Source organism: Cucurbita maxima, unplaced genomic scaffold (assembly GCF_002738345.1).
Source record: "Cucurbita maxima cultivar Rimu unplaced genomic scaffold, Cmax_1.0 Cma_Scf00032, whole genome shotgun sequence".
Lineage (NCBI taxonomy): Eukaryota > Viridiplantae > Streptophyta > Magnoliopsida > Cucurbitales > Cucurbitaceae > Cucurbita > Cucurbita maxima.
Window position 1 is genome coordinate 250,367 of NW_019272048.1, and position 13,275 is coordinate 263,641.

Here is a 13,275-nt window from a genome sequence, read left to right on the forward strand (position 1 = left end):
GTGAGTAGAGATGTCCATAGGGTAGGGTGGAGATGAGTAAGCCTTCTCTGTCCCCATTCTAGCCATTTAATTCATTTCTGCAAAAAAAATTCTCATTTATTTTTGGGAATGGAAATGGAATTTCCCACTAACTATTGATGGAATATGGTTTCCCACAAGTAATTTTCTTATTAAATAATGGTAAAAAAATTCTAATAAAATAAGCAAACCTATTTTAACCTAATTTCTAAAAATTCAAATTTTAATATTATAAAATAATTTTTAACCATTAAAAAATATATATAACATCCTTTTTAGCTTAAATATTATTCTTACGGTCTCAAAATTATATATATATATATAATTATTTATATTAAGTTGAGTGAAAAATTGGGTGTGGACGGAGACAGAGAATATAATCCTATGTTCGACCCCATTTACCTAACAGCAAACAGAAATATTCCTCACTCACTCTCCGAGTATTGGTCCAAGCCAGGAATTTCCTCACGGCTCAAATAAAATGGACATCCTGAAATGATAATTTATTTTTAGAATTTTTTTGAAAGTGCAGAGGTATTAATTATAAAGTTTTGAAATATTTTAATTTAAGCTTATCAGAAAAATTATATAATTAAAAAATCCGAACCCTTTTTTGGTTTCCATTCTTTGCCTCTCAGTCGCGCGAATTCTTCTCCCTCCACCAGCGCACTCTCCCAAATTTTCTTCTTCCGTCTCCCTCACTACGATAGGTGTCCGCCGGCACCCCCCTCCGCCACAGCCTCTGCCATACGCCGACTGCCACGACCACACGCCGGTGCGTGCATTCCTCCATTTCTCTCTTCTTTCTTCTCTCCCTATCTCGCTTTGCTGCAACTGCCTAGTACACCGTCTCTATTTTGTCTCTGCCGCACCATTCACTGCATTCTTCTGCACCTCTCGTTGGCGCGTCCAAACTGAATCTTCCACTCTCCTGTTCTCTCAATCATATCCGAGCTCATTTTTTTCCTAATTTTTTTTGTTCATTTTGTTCTCTTTTCTTCAATTCAACCCATTCAGAAAGCAGGGCGAAGTCGGGATTCGGTTAACGTCCATTTTAAATCCTGCGAAGTCCGAGCTATTCCAGACGGAATTCTTGTTGGTACAAAACAGTATTTCAAATCAGATTGAATTTGAAATTCTGTTTTTCTATATCCAGACACTGGAAATGATTTCAAACCTGTTCTGATTTCAAATCCTCCCATATCTGAGGGTTCGAAATTGGGGGTAAGCCTCACGCTCGGTTGAAGCCATTCCAAAGTCCCGCCATGGAAGCAGCGCCTATCTGCACTCGTCTTTTCCCTACTAAACCTTCAAAGTTTCGAGGTTAGCTTCCTGAATTCGGTCGTGGGAAAGTATTATTACGTAATGAAAATGACAAATAGTTAAATTATAACGTTATCCTCTGCGTATTTCATTTGATAGTGTTTGTTCTTGTGAAAGTAGAGTGGTTGAATCTTATATTCATGAATTGTTTTAATCGAGTTTGTTTCGCTGTTGAATTAGCTTGTAGGTGAAATTACTTCACTTTCATAAAGATTCCAATTGTTTGTTAAGTTCAACTCCATTGCATATCTATTGTTTATACCTCACAAACATGTAGCATTTTATGGTTAAACTTAGTACCATATTTTAACTCCATCCTTTATGGACGACTTGTTTATCCATGATTTCAAGACCTAATATTTTTATTTGGCTAATCTTATGGTTTTAAAATGTCGCAAATTGTAACAACCTAATGTGCACGTATTTCACAATATAATATTCACTAAGCAATGAGAGAAGAAGATGAGAAATGATGAGGGTGTTTGCCTTTGATGCTATGATCATCCGTCTCTTTTCATAATGTTCAGATATCTTAGGTTCGAACTGGAAAATCTATTTTGTATTTTCCTTTTATATCAGAAATGCTTCCAGATGCTATGAGTATACTTTGATGAGGTGACCAACAATCAATTTACTATTTGGTTGTCAGCTTAGGATAGTGGTTTAATTCTCACATCACCACCATGTATTTATTCGATATACTGCAAACACTCATTTTCCTCCCAGGATTAAAATCTCTATACTATGATATGATTCATGTCTAATCGATTCTGCTGTTGACCATGGGAGTTCGCTTTGCTACAAAATAATGTTTTGCATTAAACACGTGTTATATGGCCTCACTTGGCTGCTTTCGTTCTTACAGTTGCTGCAGCTTATGATGTCCAATTCTGTCCTTTGAAGTTTGGTAGATCTGCCGCTGTTATTAATTTCAACTCTCTGAAATGCAAGGGAAGAAATAATGTGTTATTGAGTAGACCTTTTGTCTCTAAAGTGAACGAAAAGTCGTTTGATTGTTTGTCAAATCAGTGCCGAAGCAGCCGTATGAATGTCAAGGCAACATCTGAGCAGTGTCTAGACCTTGAAACTTTTTCGCAGGAATTGAATGATGGGGATGTTTTTTTCACTTCTCCGAACGGCACTAACTCCGAAACCTGGAAACCCAGATCTAAAATGTTTAGAAATAGATTCTTGAATCTTGTACGTCTTCGTTCTTTTCTCAACAATGCTGCTGAATCATTTTTTAAAAGTGAAATACGGCGAAGGTTGTTTGTAACAGCAGTGCTAATTGTAATAAGTCGTATTGGATACTTCATTCCTCTTCCTGGGTATGATCGGAGGTTGATACCACAAGATTACCTTAGCTTTGTTTCTGGATCTGTTGGTGAGTTCATGAAATTACTGTATGTGCATGAGTTATCTACGTTGTGTATTCATATGTTGCAGAATTCAATTTCATTTTGGGCAAATTACTTGGGTGATGTTGACTCTTTTACTTATATTCATGTTTGTGGCAGATGAACTTGGTGATTTTACTACGGAGATGAAAATGTCTTTTTTCCAGCTAGGTATCAGTCCTCAGATTATTGCATCAATCATCATGCAGGTTTAACATTTTCTTCATATCTATCTTCAATGCTTGGTATTGACGTAGAAAGTGAAATACACAATAAAGGCATTTAAGAATATTGAAGGGCTTGTTCCCTTTAGAGAAACTTGGCTGTGAAATATTCCGAAACTTGCAGTATTGGGAAAGTTCTAATCCAAGTCTACTCAATGAATACAATATAGGTAAAACTTTTAAAAAGTAAATAACCTTAGTAGCCACTATTCTTAGTAACAATTCAGTTAAATTAAAAATTTAGTTCATGAACTTTGAGGATTGTGTCTATTATATCCTTTGAAACTTTCAAAATTACAAATTTATTCCTTGGAACTTTTGAATTGTTTAAAAATTTCAGATTTACTGAACGTAAAATTCCTTCCAAAGAGCCCAATGGAGAGCTTTACATGCATTACTCCACAAGACTCTTGCCTTCTCTTTGAACCACAAACTGGACAGCCACTCAAGAAGTCCATCTTCTATTTCCTTTTGAGGGCACCAACCAAATTAAAATAATTGATTAGGTACATCCAGCCTTTATAAGAAAACTCACAGTGAAGAAAATGGTGATTGCTAGATTCTTCATTCTTGTTGGAGATGACCATTTGGAGAGATAGCCATACTTGGATTTCTTCTTTGAATTCTATTCAGTATTTGGTCTTCCATGAGTTAAAGACCAGAGAAAAAAAGTTCAGTCTTGGGACTTTTCCATCCCAAATCCCTTCGGCTAGATATTGATTTAAACAGGCATAATCCCCTCAGGAATCCAAAAATCTGTTCTTCCTCTGAATTCAGCTTCGTAAGCCCATAATGTTCACCAACAGGATTTTGTTCATAAATACTGTTGGTGAACATTATGACTTTAAGAGTATGAGCTCAAACCACTATCTACCACTTTAATTGTATGACTATGGTTAAGGAAGAAGAATACTTTTGCAATTACCTTAATGATTTAATTTATTACCCAAGCAAATTTGAATGCATTAGGAATTTAAAATGCATCTAATGTTTCTTTGTTCACCATTAGTAATTCACTCACGATAGAATCAAAGTAAGTTCTAACATATCATTGCATTGAGGCAAACTACTATGCTTAAGTCTTTTCCATGCTCAAGCTGTTTTTCATGGGTGGTCCTAATAGTTGACTCCATGATGAGTTTCCAGGGGCAATACCTCTTGTTGATGAACGTATTTATGAAAGTTATTTTGTATCTTTTGTTTTATTTATTTATTTATAGTAATAGTTTTTATTATTGTATTGCATCCATGTTGGACTGAATGTCGATGCTTAACTTCTCAAAATTGATGCATAGGTACTCTGTCACATTTTACCCTCCTTAGTAAAGCTGAGAAAAGAAGGCTTGGATGGTCAAGAGAAGATCAAGAGTTATATGTATGTCTGATACTTCATTCCAACCATTGATCTACATCTTTCTATTAATTTCGCAAGCTTATACTCATTTTCTTCCTTTTTTGATGGAATTCCTACGAACATCACCATGTAACATCAGATGGTGGATGTCACTTGGCTTTGCAATAGTGGAGGCTTTAGTTCTATCTTGTTACTCACTCCCATACTCAATCTATGCAGCAAATCACAGGTAAATTTTAGCTATAAGAGCATCAGTTTGAATAGTATTTTGGGCTTTTGAGCAGTTGTATAGGATTATAGTCTCAGTTTAGACAGTGAAGTAAAATATCCTTTTCTATAGTAATATCTTTTCATTATCTTTTCATTGGTGCATGTTGTATGTTCATTTCTCTTCCAGCGTCAATATTGGTTTTTGCTTTCATTTAACTCGATTCTCATGCTTATTTTTATCGTAATTGTTGGTTCAAGTACTTTTATTCCGAGAATTGGGGGTGCATCTTAAAAAGAGAGATGTTAAATCTTTAAAAGAGAGATAGAGAGTGAAGGTTGCATAGTGTTCATAAAGGGGGTTATTCTTAATTCCTTTTTTTTTTTTTTTTTTTTTTTTTTTTTTTTTTTTTTTTTTTGTAGAGTTAAGCATGTGATGGTGACTACTTTCTTATTGGTTTGTGGTGCTATGACAATGACATGGATTTGTGACACCATCTCAGAGTCTGGATTTGGTAGGTCACTTCTTTCTCTCATTTAATTTTGATCACTTGATCCATTGTTTTATGCTCTTCTTCATTATTTATGGTTCAAGACACTTGAGAGATTCGTTGTTAATAATGTTCATCCATTAACTGAAGAATATATAGTCGGTATATTATTGTGTGCCTGCCTGTGTACGTATGTATGAGTGTGTGATTGCACACACGTATAAATGTGGGGATGGGGTGTTGTATCCTTGGCGCTTCAGTCTCCCATCTATCCTCTCTATGATTCAACTCTTGGCTTTACTATTCTATCCTTTTCCAATTTACGTTTTCTCTATCTAGATGATGTGTTTTAAACCACCTCACGAAGAATCTTGTACCATATTCATAAACTTTGTAATGGATGCTTCTTCTCTGTTTAACAAGTAACGCTTGTTGCAGGGCAAGGTTCTTCTCTAATTATATGCGTTGGAATACTGTCGGGCTATACAGAGACATTGTACAAAATGTTGTCTCAGCTATCAGGTATGCAATTAAACTTGATGGTTTAAAAGTTACATACCCTTTGGAGTTGCTTTCATCTGAGTCCCAATCCACTTCATCAGATGTGCTATCCAGATCTTGCTAGAAGACTAAGACCTATTTCTTTTTACTCCTCCAATCATCCATTACTTCAATGGCTATAAGAATAGAGTCAATAATTTGCCTTTCTTTGATAAATGCCGCCTGATAATGTGATATAGTGGAGATGAAAGCTTCCTTTAGGCAGCCAAGTATTTCGACTAAGAATTTTAGAAGCAAGTTAAATTGTATTAGTAATGTGATGTCTAACTGACCAAGGTGACCCAGAACTTCCCCATTCAGAACATAAGCTTTGCTTTACCCAATTCAATTTCTTGGGAAAGGAATCTAGGTTTTACATTTTTTTTTTCTTTCCATTATAAGACCGTCTTTGTAGTTAAGTAATGATCTATCTTTTGGAGTCTAATACAAGAACATAACATCTTCATTACAAATATTGATTATTATTTTATTTGTTGTTATTTTTAATCCTATGTACTACCATTACTTGTTACTAGATCTGGCCGACCCCTATCTGTAAGAAACGTTCACCAAATTTCAAGATGAGAAAGGAAGCCTGGATGAGAGAGGCACAAGTGTCCAAAGCTAAAGATATTAGGATCCTGCTTAAAATTTTCAGCTTTAGAATAAAAAAAGGGAATGGTCCAATATCTCTACTAAAGCTTACAGTTCCATTAAGTAATTTTTCAAAAAAAAAAAAAAAAAAAGTTAAAAAAGGGTTNTTTTAAAAAAAAAAAAAAAAAAAAGTTAAAAAAGGGTTATATAACCTTATTTGGAAAAACCAGGTCAAATATCATCTTGGCCCAATGTTTTAGCCTTTAAGTCAATCTATCCAATTATTCTAAGTCAGATCCTTGTAAAAGATTATTTTTAAATTTAACCAATAATCCCATGCTAGTCAATATTTATCGTAAGGAAAAATCAAGAGAAGAGAAAACTGTAAGATGAAATAAAACAATGCTGATAATTGTTAGGGATGCCAGCAGTATCGTGTTCTATGAACTTAGTTCTCAACTGAATTCCTATATTCCATCTGGGTGCTGTTAGTTGAGGATTTATGACGGAATTTTTTAGTCTGGTAATAAATTTATTCAGTAAGGAAGGTTTACAATCGAGGATAATGCTTGATGTACATTGTTTGTGAATTTACTAAGGTACAATTGTTTTGAATAGAGTAAATAAATATTATGTGTACTCTTTTCCCCCCTTAAATTTCCATCAGCTACTTGTGAAATCTTTCAGTTTTTTGACTACTTAAAAATGTAACATATCACAGGACGTACTGTGATTTGGTGGCCGTATGTACTTGCCTTATTGGCCATTTTTACCGTAGTTACGATGTGGGCAGTTGTTGTAACCGAAGGTTGCAGGAAAATTAAGCTTCAGTATTATGGTTTTAAACTTGCTTCAGCTGCGAGGTATTCTGATTTTTTTTTTCGTGGAAAATATATATCATATATTTCTATTATCTCATGCTTCCATGCATTTGGTTTCTTGTCACAGTAAGCAGTTTCATAATGTTGAATGATGTTGATTCCATCTTTTTTTTTTTTTTTTTTTTTTTTTTTTTTGCCCAATGTTAGGGTAAAATAAAGTAACATCATGTGGTTCGTTTAATTTCATTCCTTCGGCATACATGCTGTTATCACTTGCCTCTCCTATGCTTGCATTGGCTATGTTTTAAACAGTTGTCTGGATTTTGTACTATGCTTGAGCCCATATCCGATTTTCCGATCTTGTCATTTTTGGTTGATTATCTATTTTACGATCCCCTTTTCCTTTTGGTTTCTTTCCAGAGAAGACTCACCAATCACTGAAGTAGAGCCTTATATACCTTTTAATATCAATCCTGCTGGGATGCAACCAATTCTCACGACCACTTATCTCTTGGCGTTTCCCAGTATACTTGCCAGGTTGTTATATAACATATATCCTTCGTTGCATTACAATGGCTAAAGTTATATACTTTATGTGATTGATATCAACTTTTCTTGTGGAGATTATGATGCAATTTCTAACATCAGGTTTTGTACACAGCGTCCTAAATTCAACATTCTGGGTGCATGTAAAGGAGATACTGAACCCTGAAAGTTCTATTGGTGCAGAGCCTTGGGTTTATTACTTAATATATGCGGTTTTTGTATTCTTGTTCAATATATTTGACATTGTAAGTTTCTTTACCTCATGTCTTTGGTTTTTAAATGATTATTGCATTCGCAAGCTGCCAACATCTCTAGAATTTTATATTTTCTTTTGGCTAAATACATGACTTAGGCTTAATGTTTTGATGTTTTTCTGATTTAGTGTGATCCAGACAAACTTTACCATTTGGTACATATAACATCCACCACCCCTGGAAAAGTTGTTAATATGCAAAAATTGAAACTTTTTAAACAAAGGGATTAAATTGCTGGCCATAGTGGGGCCACCTATCTAGTGTTTAATATTCTACCAGCCTTCTTGAAAATTGTAATAGGAAAACTGTTATCCCATTAGAATAGTTGAGATGATATTCATTTACCTGTCTAGGCCAACTTGCCAAAAGAGATTTCAGACTATTTAAATAAGATGGGAGCAAGGATTCCAAACATTAAACCCGGGAAAGCTACTATAGAGTACCTCACGAAAATTCAAGCATCAACACGCTTTTGGGGTATGTTTAATCATTCAATTTGTGTTTATAATGACATTGTCTTTCCCAGCTTACTAATATTTCATATTTTGGTTGATTGATCTCTTAATTTGATTTTGCATGGTGGCAAATTTCAGGCGGGCTATTGTTGAGTTTCTTGGCGACAACGTCATCTCTTCTCGACCATTACTTACGCAGTATTAATGCCGGCTTTGCTATTGGTTTTACATCAGTTCTGATCATTGTAAGTACAAAAATGTTTGTCATTGTCTTATCATATGCTTCAGTCATTGGAAAATGCTATGACAATGGTTCTCACCACACACACTTCTAATAGGTTTAACTAAGGCAATGCAACTAATCTGGTCATTGGGATTTTGATAGAAGTACCAATAATATACCCCATTAGAGGAAAATGTGGTAGATTTGTTATATTAATAAACTGTTCAAGCTTTCCAATGTTATCGATGAGCTCAAGTTGCTGCATGTTCATTGTTCAGGTGGGTTCTATTATTGAACTCAGAAGATCTTACCAAGCATATAACGTAATGCCAAGTTTAAGCAATGCTTTGAGGCGTTATGGTGCATGACACAACTAGTTCAAATGATGCTCCAAGCGGCTCTGTATTCGAGCTTCTAAAGGATCCAACAATCTTCAAAAGTGTTTCAAAATCATGTGCATCCGTTACACCGTAAACTAATGCAAATATCAGGAAAATTTTGATTCTCTGGACTTGGAAACACGGTAGGTTTTACTTCTTGTAAAGGATATTATATGATAGCCTAGAATCTGTGAAATTATGACACTGAAATTGTATGGGCTTAGGGTTTAGGGTTTATGTAAATTGAGGAAAAGCAAGTGTTGATAAGTTACAGCTTAGCAAGAATACCTCTGGAGAAAATTTCACTGGCAATCTCCTTTGCACCTGTTGGTGTTGGACGGCGGCGGCCGAGTGTTGGGTCTTTGTGGTCTTGATGGGCCCATTGTTGAATCCACCCTCCCAAACCGACATCCCGATTTTGATGAGATGCTTCTAAGAGATTATGTCTATCAGTGGAAGTCTATGTACTTTGGCACTTTTATTTTTATGCAGATATAATGTGACAGTCTCATTAATGAAATTTTTATCGGATAGTCTGGGGGCATTACATTAATAAAATGCTTTAAAACGGGTCGTATTTGATTAATTTAAATCCTATATTTGGTATTTCGACTTTCAAATTTTCTCTTTTTTGGTCCCTTTTGTTAAATTTTGTTCTCGAAAATTTTTAAATATCTATTTATATCCCTGAAAATGTTTAAAGAAAATTTTATTTTTAACAAATTAATAATGTAACTTGGGGAGTACTTTGTATTAATATGCTAATATATAAACACCAAAATTTAATAATCAAAATGAATGTTCTAGAAAATAGCCTATTTTATTTAAAATGGTAGAAAAGAATATTTGGATTGCCTTTTTGAATTAAAAAGTTTTCAAAATAAAAGTCAAAATTGGTGCAACTTTATATGAATAAATTGAATTTTAAATTGAAAATGTTATTTTGCCATGATTATTGGTTAACAATGAAGTGAGTTTGTACGGCAGAAAAGGGATAATTATTATTGGGACTAAGAAAAGATTAATTAAAATATTTAGCAATTAAATGGTGTGTATATGATTTAGTGGATACTCCACTTATTCCCAAATGTTTTTTTTTTTCCTATGAATGAACTATTTGTTTACTTAAAATTATTAATTAATTAGCTAATTAGGATTAGTTAATTTATGTTACTTAATTTATTTTTATTAAGATAATTTGAAAATCATAATTAATTGATTCAAATTAATTAAATACTATGAACTAACTCATTAGATGTAAGATTGAAAACCCATTTGCATTTGCAGGGAAACAAGTTGAATGCTAGTTGAAATATCTTTGAATCCCATCATGTAGACACCATCCATGTGTAGAGCACCATAAATTAGGTCATCTATATAAATATATGTATACGGTACATGTCCCAATCGCTTTATAATATCTTACCCGTACACTTAATACTCTTCCGAAGAACATACGAGTCAGGACAAACTACCTAATAGTTCTCACACATTTTCCTGCAACATGATAATTCAAGATCCTTCTCATTTGAATATGGTCTTGGTTTAATCACGTACCCTTCTTTTACTCGGGTGTCACAAGGAAAATCTTTAACTCTTACCCGCATCTCAAGACAAGTAGGTAGTGTGATTAGGTCATAAAGGGTTCAAGGGAATATCGGGCAATTGGGTTTCAAATTTTGATTATGATCTTGGTCCAAATCATTGACATTGGAGAAAAGAATCCCTTTTAGTGCGACATGGATGCGAAAAATGAACCAGTACCACATCCGATCGAGAGAGAACCTCGAGACGAAATTTTAAAGCTAAACGTGTTGGAGTGGGAAAAGAGTTTGAGATTGAGTTGAGGGAGAATGTTGGAGGATGGGATTTTATGGAGAGGAGGAAGAGTGGGAGGTGATTGGAGGAGGGGGGAATGATCAGGTGGGATGACGCAGCATTACACTCAGTAGAAGACTACTGAATATTCTATTATATAAATGGAAAGAGAGACAGAAAAAGGTGGTGTCAGATTGTCAGTGCGTGCGGATCTGGCTTGGCGTGCACGTGTACGGAGGATGTTCCGTGCCACGGAGTGTCAACCGTACATTGGTTGGTAGCACCCACCTACTCCACTATTATTATCATTATTATTATTATTTTTTATTTTACCTCTCTTCCAATTCCTTTTAATAATTATATTTTCAATTATATACATCACGCACACACACGTGCACACGTGCGCACACACACGTGCACACACGCACACTCGTGCACACACACCTTCACATTAAGAGTCGAAAAGTTTCGGTAAAAATAAAATGCACTGATTAAGAGTGTTCGTGAGTGAGATAGAGACATTGCATAGGCCCAAAATATATATTTATTTATTTTTGAATATTTAATTAAATCTACCCTAAAAAATTATTTTTAGGAGTGGTGGGAGAATAAATAATCAATAATAAATTAAGGTCGGTTTAGTTTAGGGAGCTCCCGAACCAACCAAATCCAATGCAAACTACACAAGTTGGGTGGAGTTGGGTTAATCGAACTTTTCGAGTCTTTTGAACAGCTACAGCAACAATGAATGCATGAGACGATCAGACGTGCCAATTTTACGAGTTTTAATTTACAATATAATAAATATAAATATAGAAAAAGAAAATTAAATGATGAGGGGTTTACAAGTGGGGGAGGATTGGATTCCTTAAATTACGCCTTCCACGCTTTAATTAATATATTTAATAATGCTTTATTACAATAATTTTAAATTAATAAAGTAACCACTTTTTCATAATCACCATCCAACCCAACACTAACACAAATTAATAGCTCTTTCCGTGTTTATCCAATATATATATATATATATCTCAATTTTTTGTTAATTAATTATATATTCTTTTCGTGTTCATAGGACCTTATAATTCAATCAATCCAAACTACTTAACTCAACCCGAACAACCTGGCCAACCCAAGAGTAGGGTTTGTAGGTTGATTATTGTTTGTTTGGATCAACCTGACCAACCCGACCAACTTGACCAACCCAAGAATAGGGTTACAACTCAACCTTACTTTTAAGATTATTATGAAAATTAAGAATATTTGTCGTTTGTAACTGATGTTAGTGATCCATTACAACTTGTGGATGTACTGTGAATAAGTAGAATATTTTTAAATAATTACATATAAAAGAAAAAAACGAAAACTCAACCCAACTCAAAAATAGAGAGTTAGGGTTCGGGTTAGATTGTGTTCAGGCAGCTAAGATCACTAACCCAACTAGTCTAACCAACCCAAAATTTTGAGTTCGTCCAAAAGATTTCGACAACCCAATCGAACACAACTCGTGTGCACCGCTCCTGTTTTGTGATACATTATAATATAAAACAAGATTCGATTCACGACATGCATGAAGTAACGGTTTGACTATGAACTAAAAATAGGGTCGTTACAGTAAATTAACAGAAATTAACCCGATGACAAATTAATTTCAACTCTCAATTCACGTTTGAGGTTGGAAATTGATACCATCGTTCGAAAAGAAGAAAGAAACCAAATTAAATAATAATAAGAAGAAAAAGAATTTGAAGTGCCGTACAATTGTAACAACATTAATAATAATGTACGTTATTTTAATATAATTTGTAGGCCAAAACCCTTTTTCTTTTATTTAATTTAATTTATTTATTTAATACGAAAAATCCAAATAAATTTGAAAAGTAATATCAAACAAGATCACGTAATAGACAGTTGAAAGTGGGAAGAATGAGATAAACACTCACAAAATTTCATATAATATAATCATATCTACGCATAATATGAAGCCATTTGTGTATATTCCAACCAATTATACTTAGGCCTTTGCATTTTATTATACATTAACTCACTTTTTTACTTTCTTATCTTATCCTTTTACCTTTAAATATTGAAAAATTACGCTAACGTACGGAACTTTACTGCTCGAACGTTTTAGGTTAGGCTGGGTGACCTCTGTTGCTCGACATGTTTTGTATGAATGTTTGTAAAATTGTCGGGTATGATGTGGAAGCCGTGAATGTTATGTAATGAGAATGAAAGTCGGTAGGTATGTATGCTTGTCATGTATGTTTTTCTATTGTATAGTGCGGTTAAACAGATATTTTGTATGTGGGTCATCGTTAAAAGTCGGGAAATATTTAAACAGGTTTCTTTTTTTTAATATAAGATTTGGCTGTATGAAAGGTATTCGTGTCTAGAGAACTTAAAATATATGAAAGTTACGTATCTTAGAGTGTGAAGTCCCATAGCGGTTGGAGAAGAGAACAAAGCATTCATTAAGGGTATGAAACCTCTCCCTAATAGACACATTTTTAAATCATGAAGTTGACGATGATATGTAACGAGTCAATATTAGCAGTGGGCTTGGGCAGAAACCTCTCCTTAGGAGAAGCGTTTAAAACTGTTAGCGAGTCAAAACAGACAATGTCTAT

At 34.2% G+C, this 13,275-nt stretch overlaps 1 protein-coding gene across 2 annotated transcripts; it reads left to right on the forward strand.

Annotated features, from left to right (window-relative positions):
* Positions 1–654: 654 nt before the first annotated feature.
* On the forward strand, positions 655–9,150 carry LOC111466991 (preprotein translocase subunit SCY2, chloroplastic). Of its 2 annotated transcripts, XM_023111738.1 has the most exons (14): positions 655–793; positions 1,036–1,341; positions 2,207–2,725; positions 2,859–2,947; positions 4,258–4,337; positions 4,456–4,545; positions 4,947–5,038; positions 5,453–5,536; positions 6,870–7,011; positions 7,390–7,506; positions 7,631–7,760; positions 8,123–8,246; positions 8,363–8,469; positions 8,726–9,150. In XM_023111738.1, the coding sequence occupies exons 2-14, from the start codon at positions 1,284–1,286 to the stop codon at positions 8,813–8,815; spliced, it is 1,722 nt and encodes a 573-aa protein (XP_022967506.1). In that variant the 5' UTR covers positions 655–793; positions 1,036–1,283; the 3' UTR covers positions 8,816–9,150. The 2 variants fall into 2 exon arrangements, with proteins under 2 accessions (XP_022967506.1, XP_022967504.1); XM_023111736.1 differs by having other exon boundaries at positions 655–1,341.
* The last annotated feature ends 4,125 nt before the right edge of the window (positions 9,151–13,275 follow it).

Coding starts and splice junctions, on each gene's coding strand:
- LOC111466991 (XM_023111736.1), top strand. CDS start 1,284: ATGGAAGCAGCGCCTATCTGCACTCGTCTTTTCCCTACTAAACCTTCA. Junction 4,338..4,455: donor GAGAAGATCAAGAGTTATAT/GTATGTCTGATA, acceptor ATGTAACATCAG/ATGGTGGATGTCACTTGGCT. Junction 7,012..7,389: donor AAACTTGCTTCAGCTGCGAG/GTATTCTGATTT, acceptor GTTTCTTTCCAG/AGAAGACTCACCAATCACTG.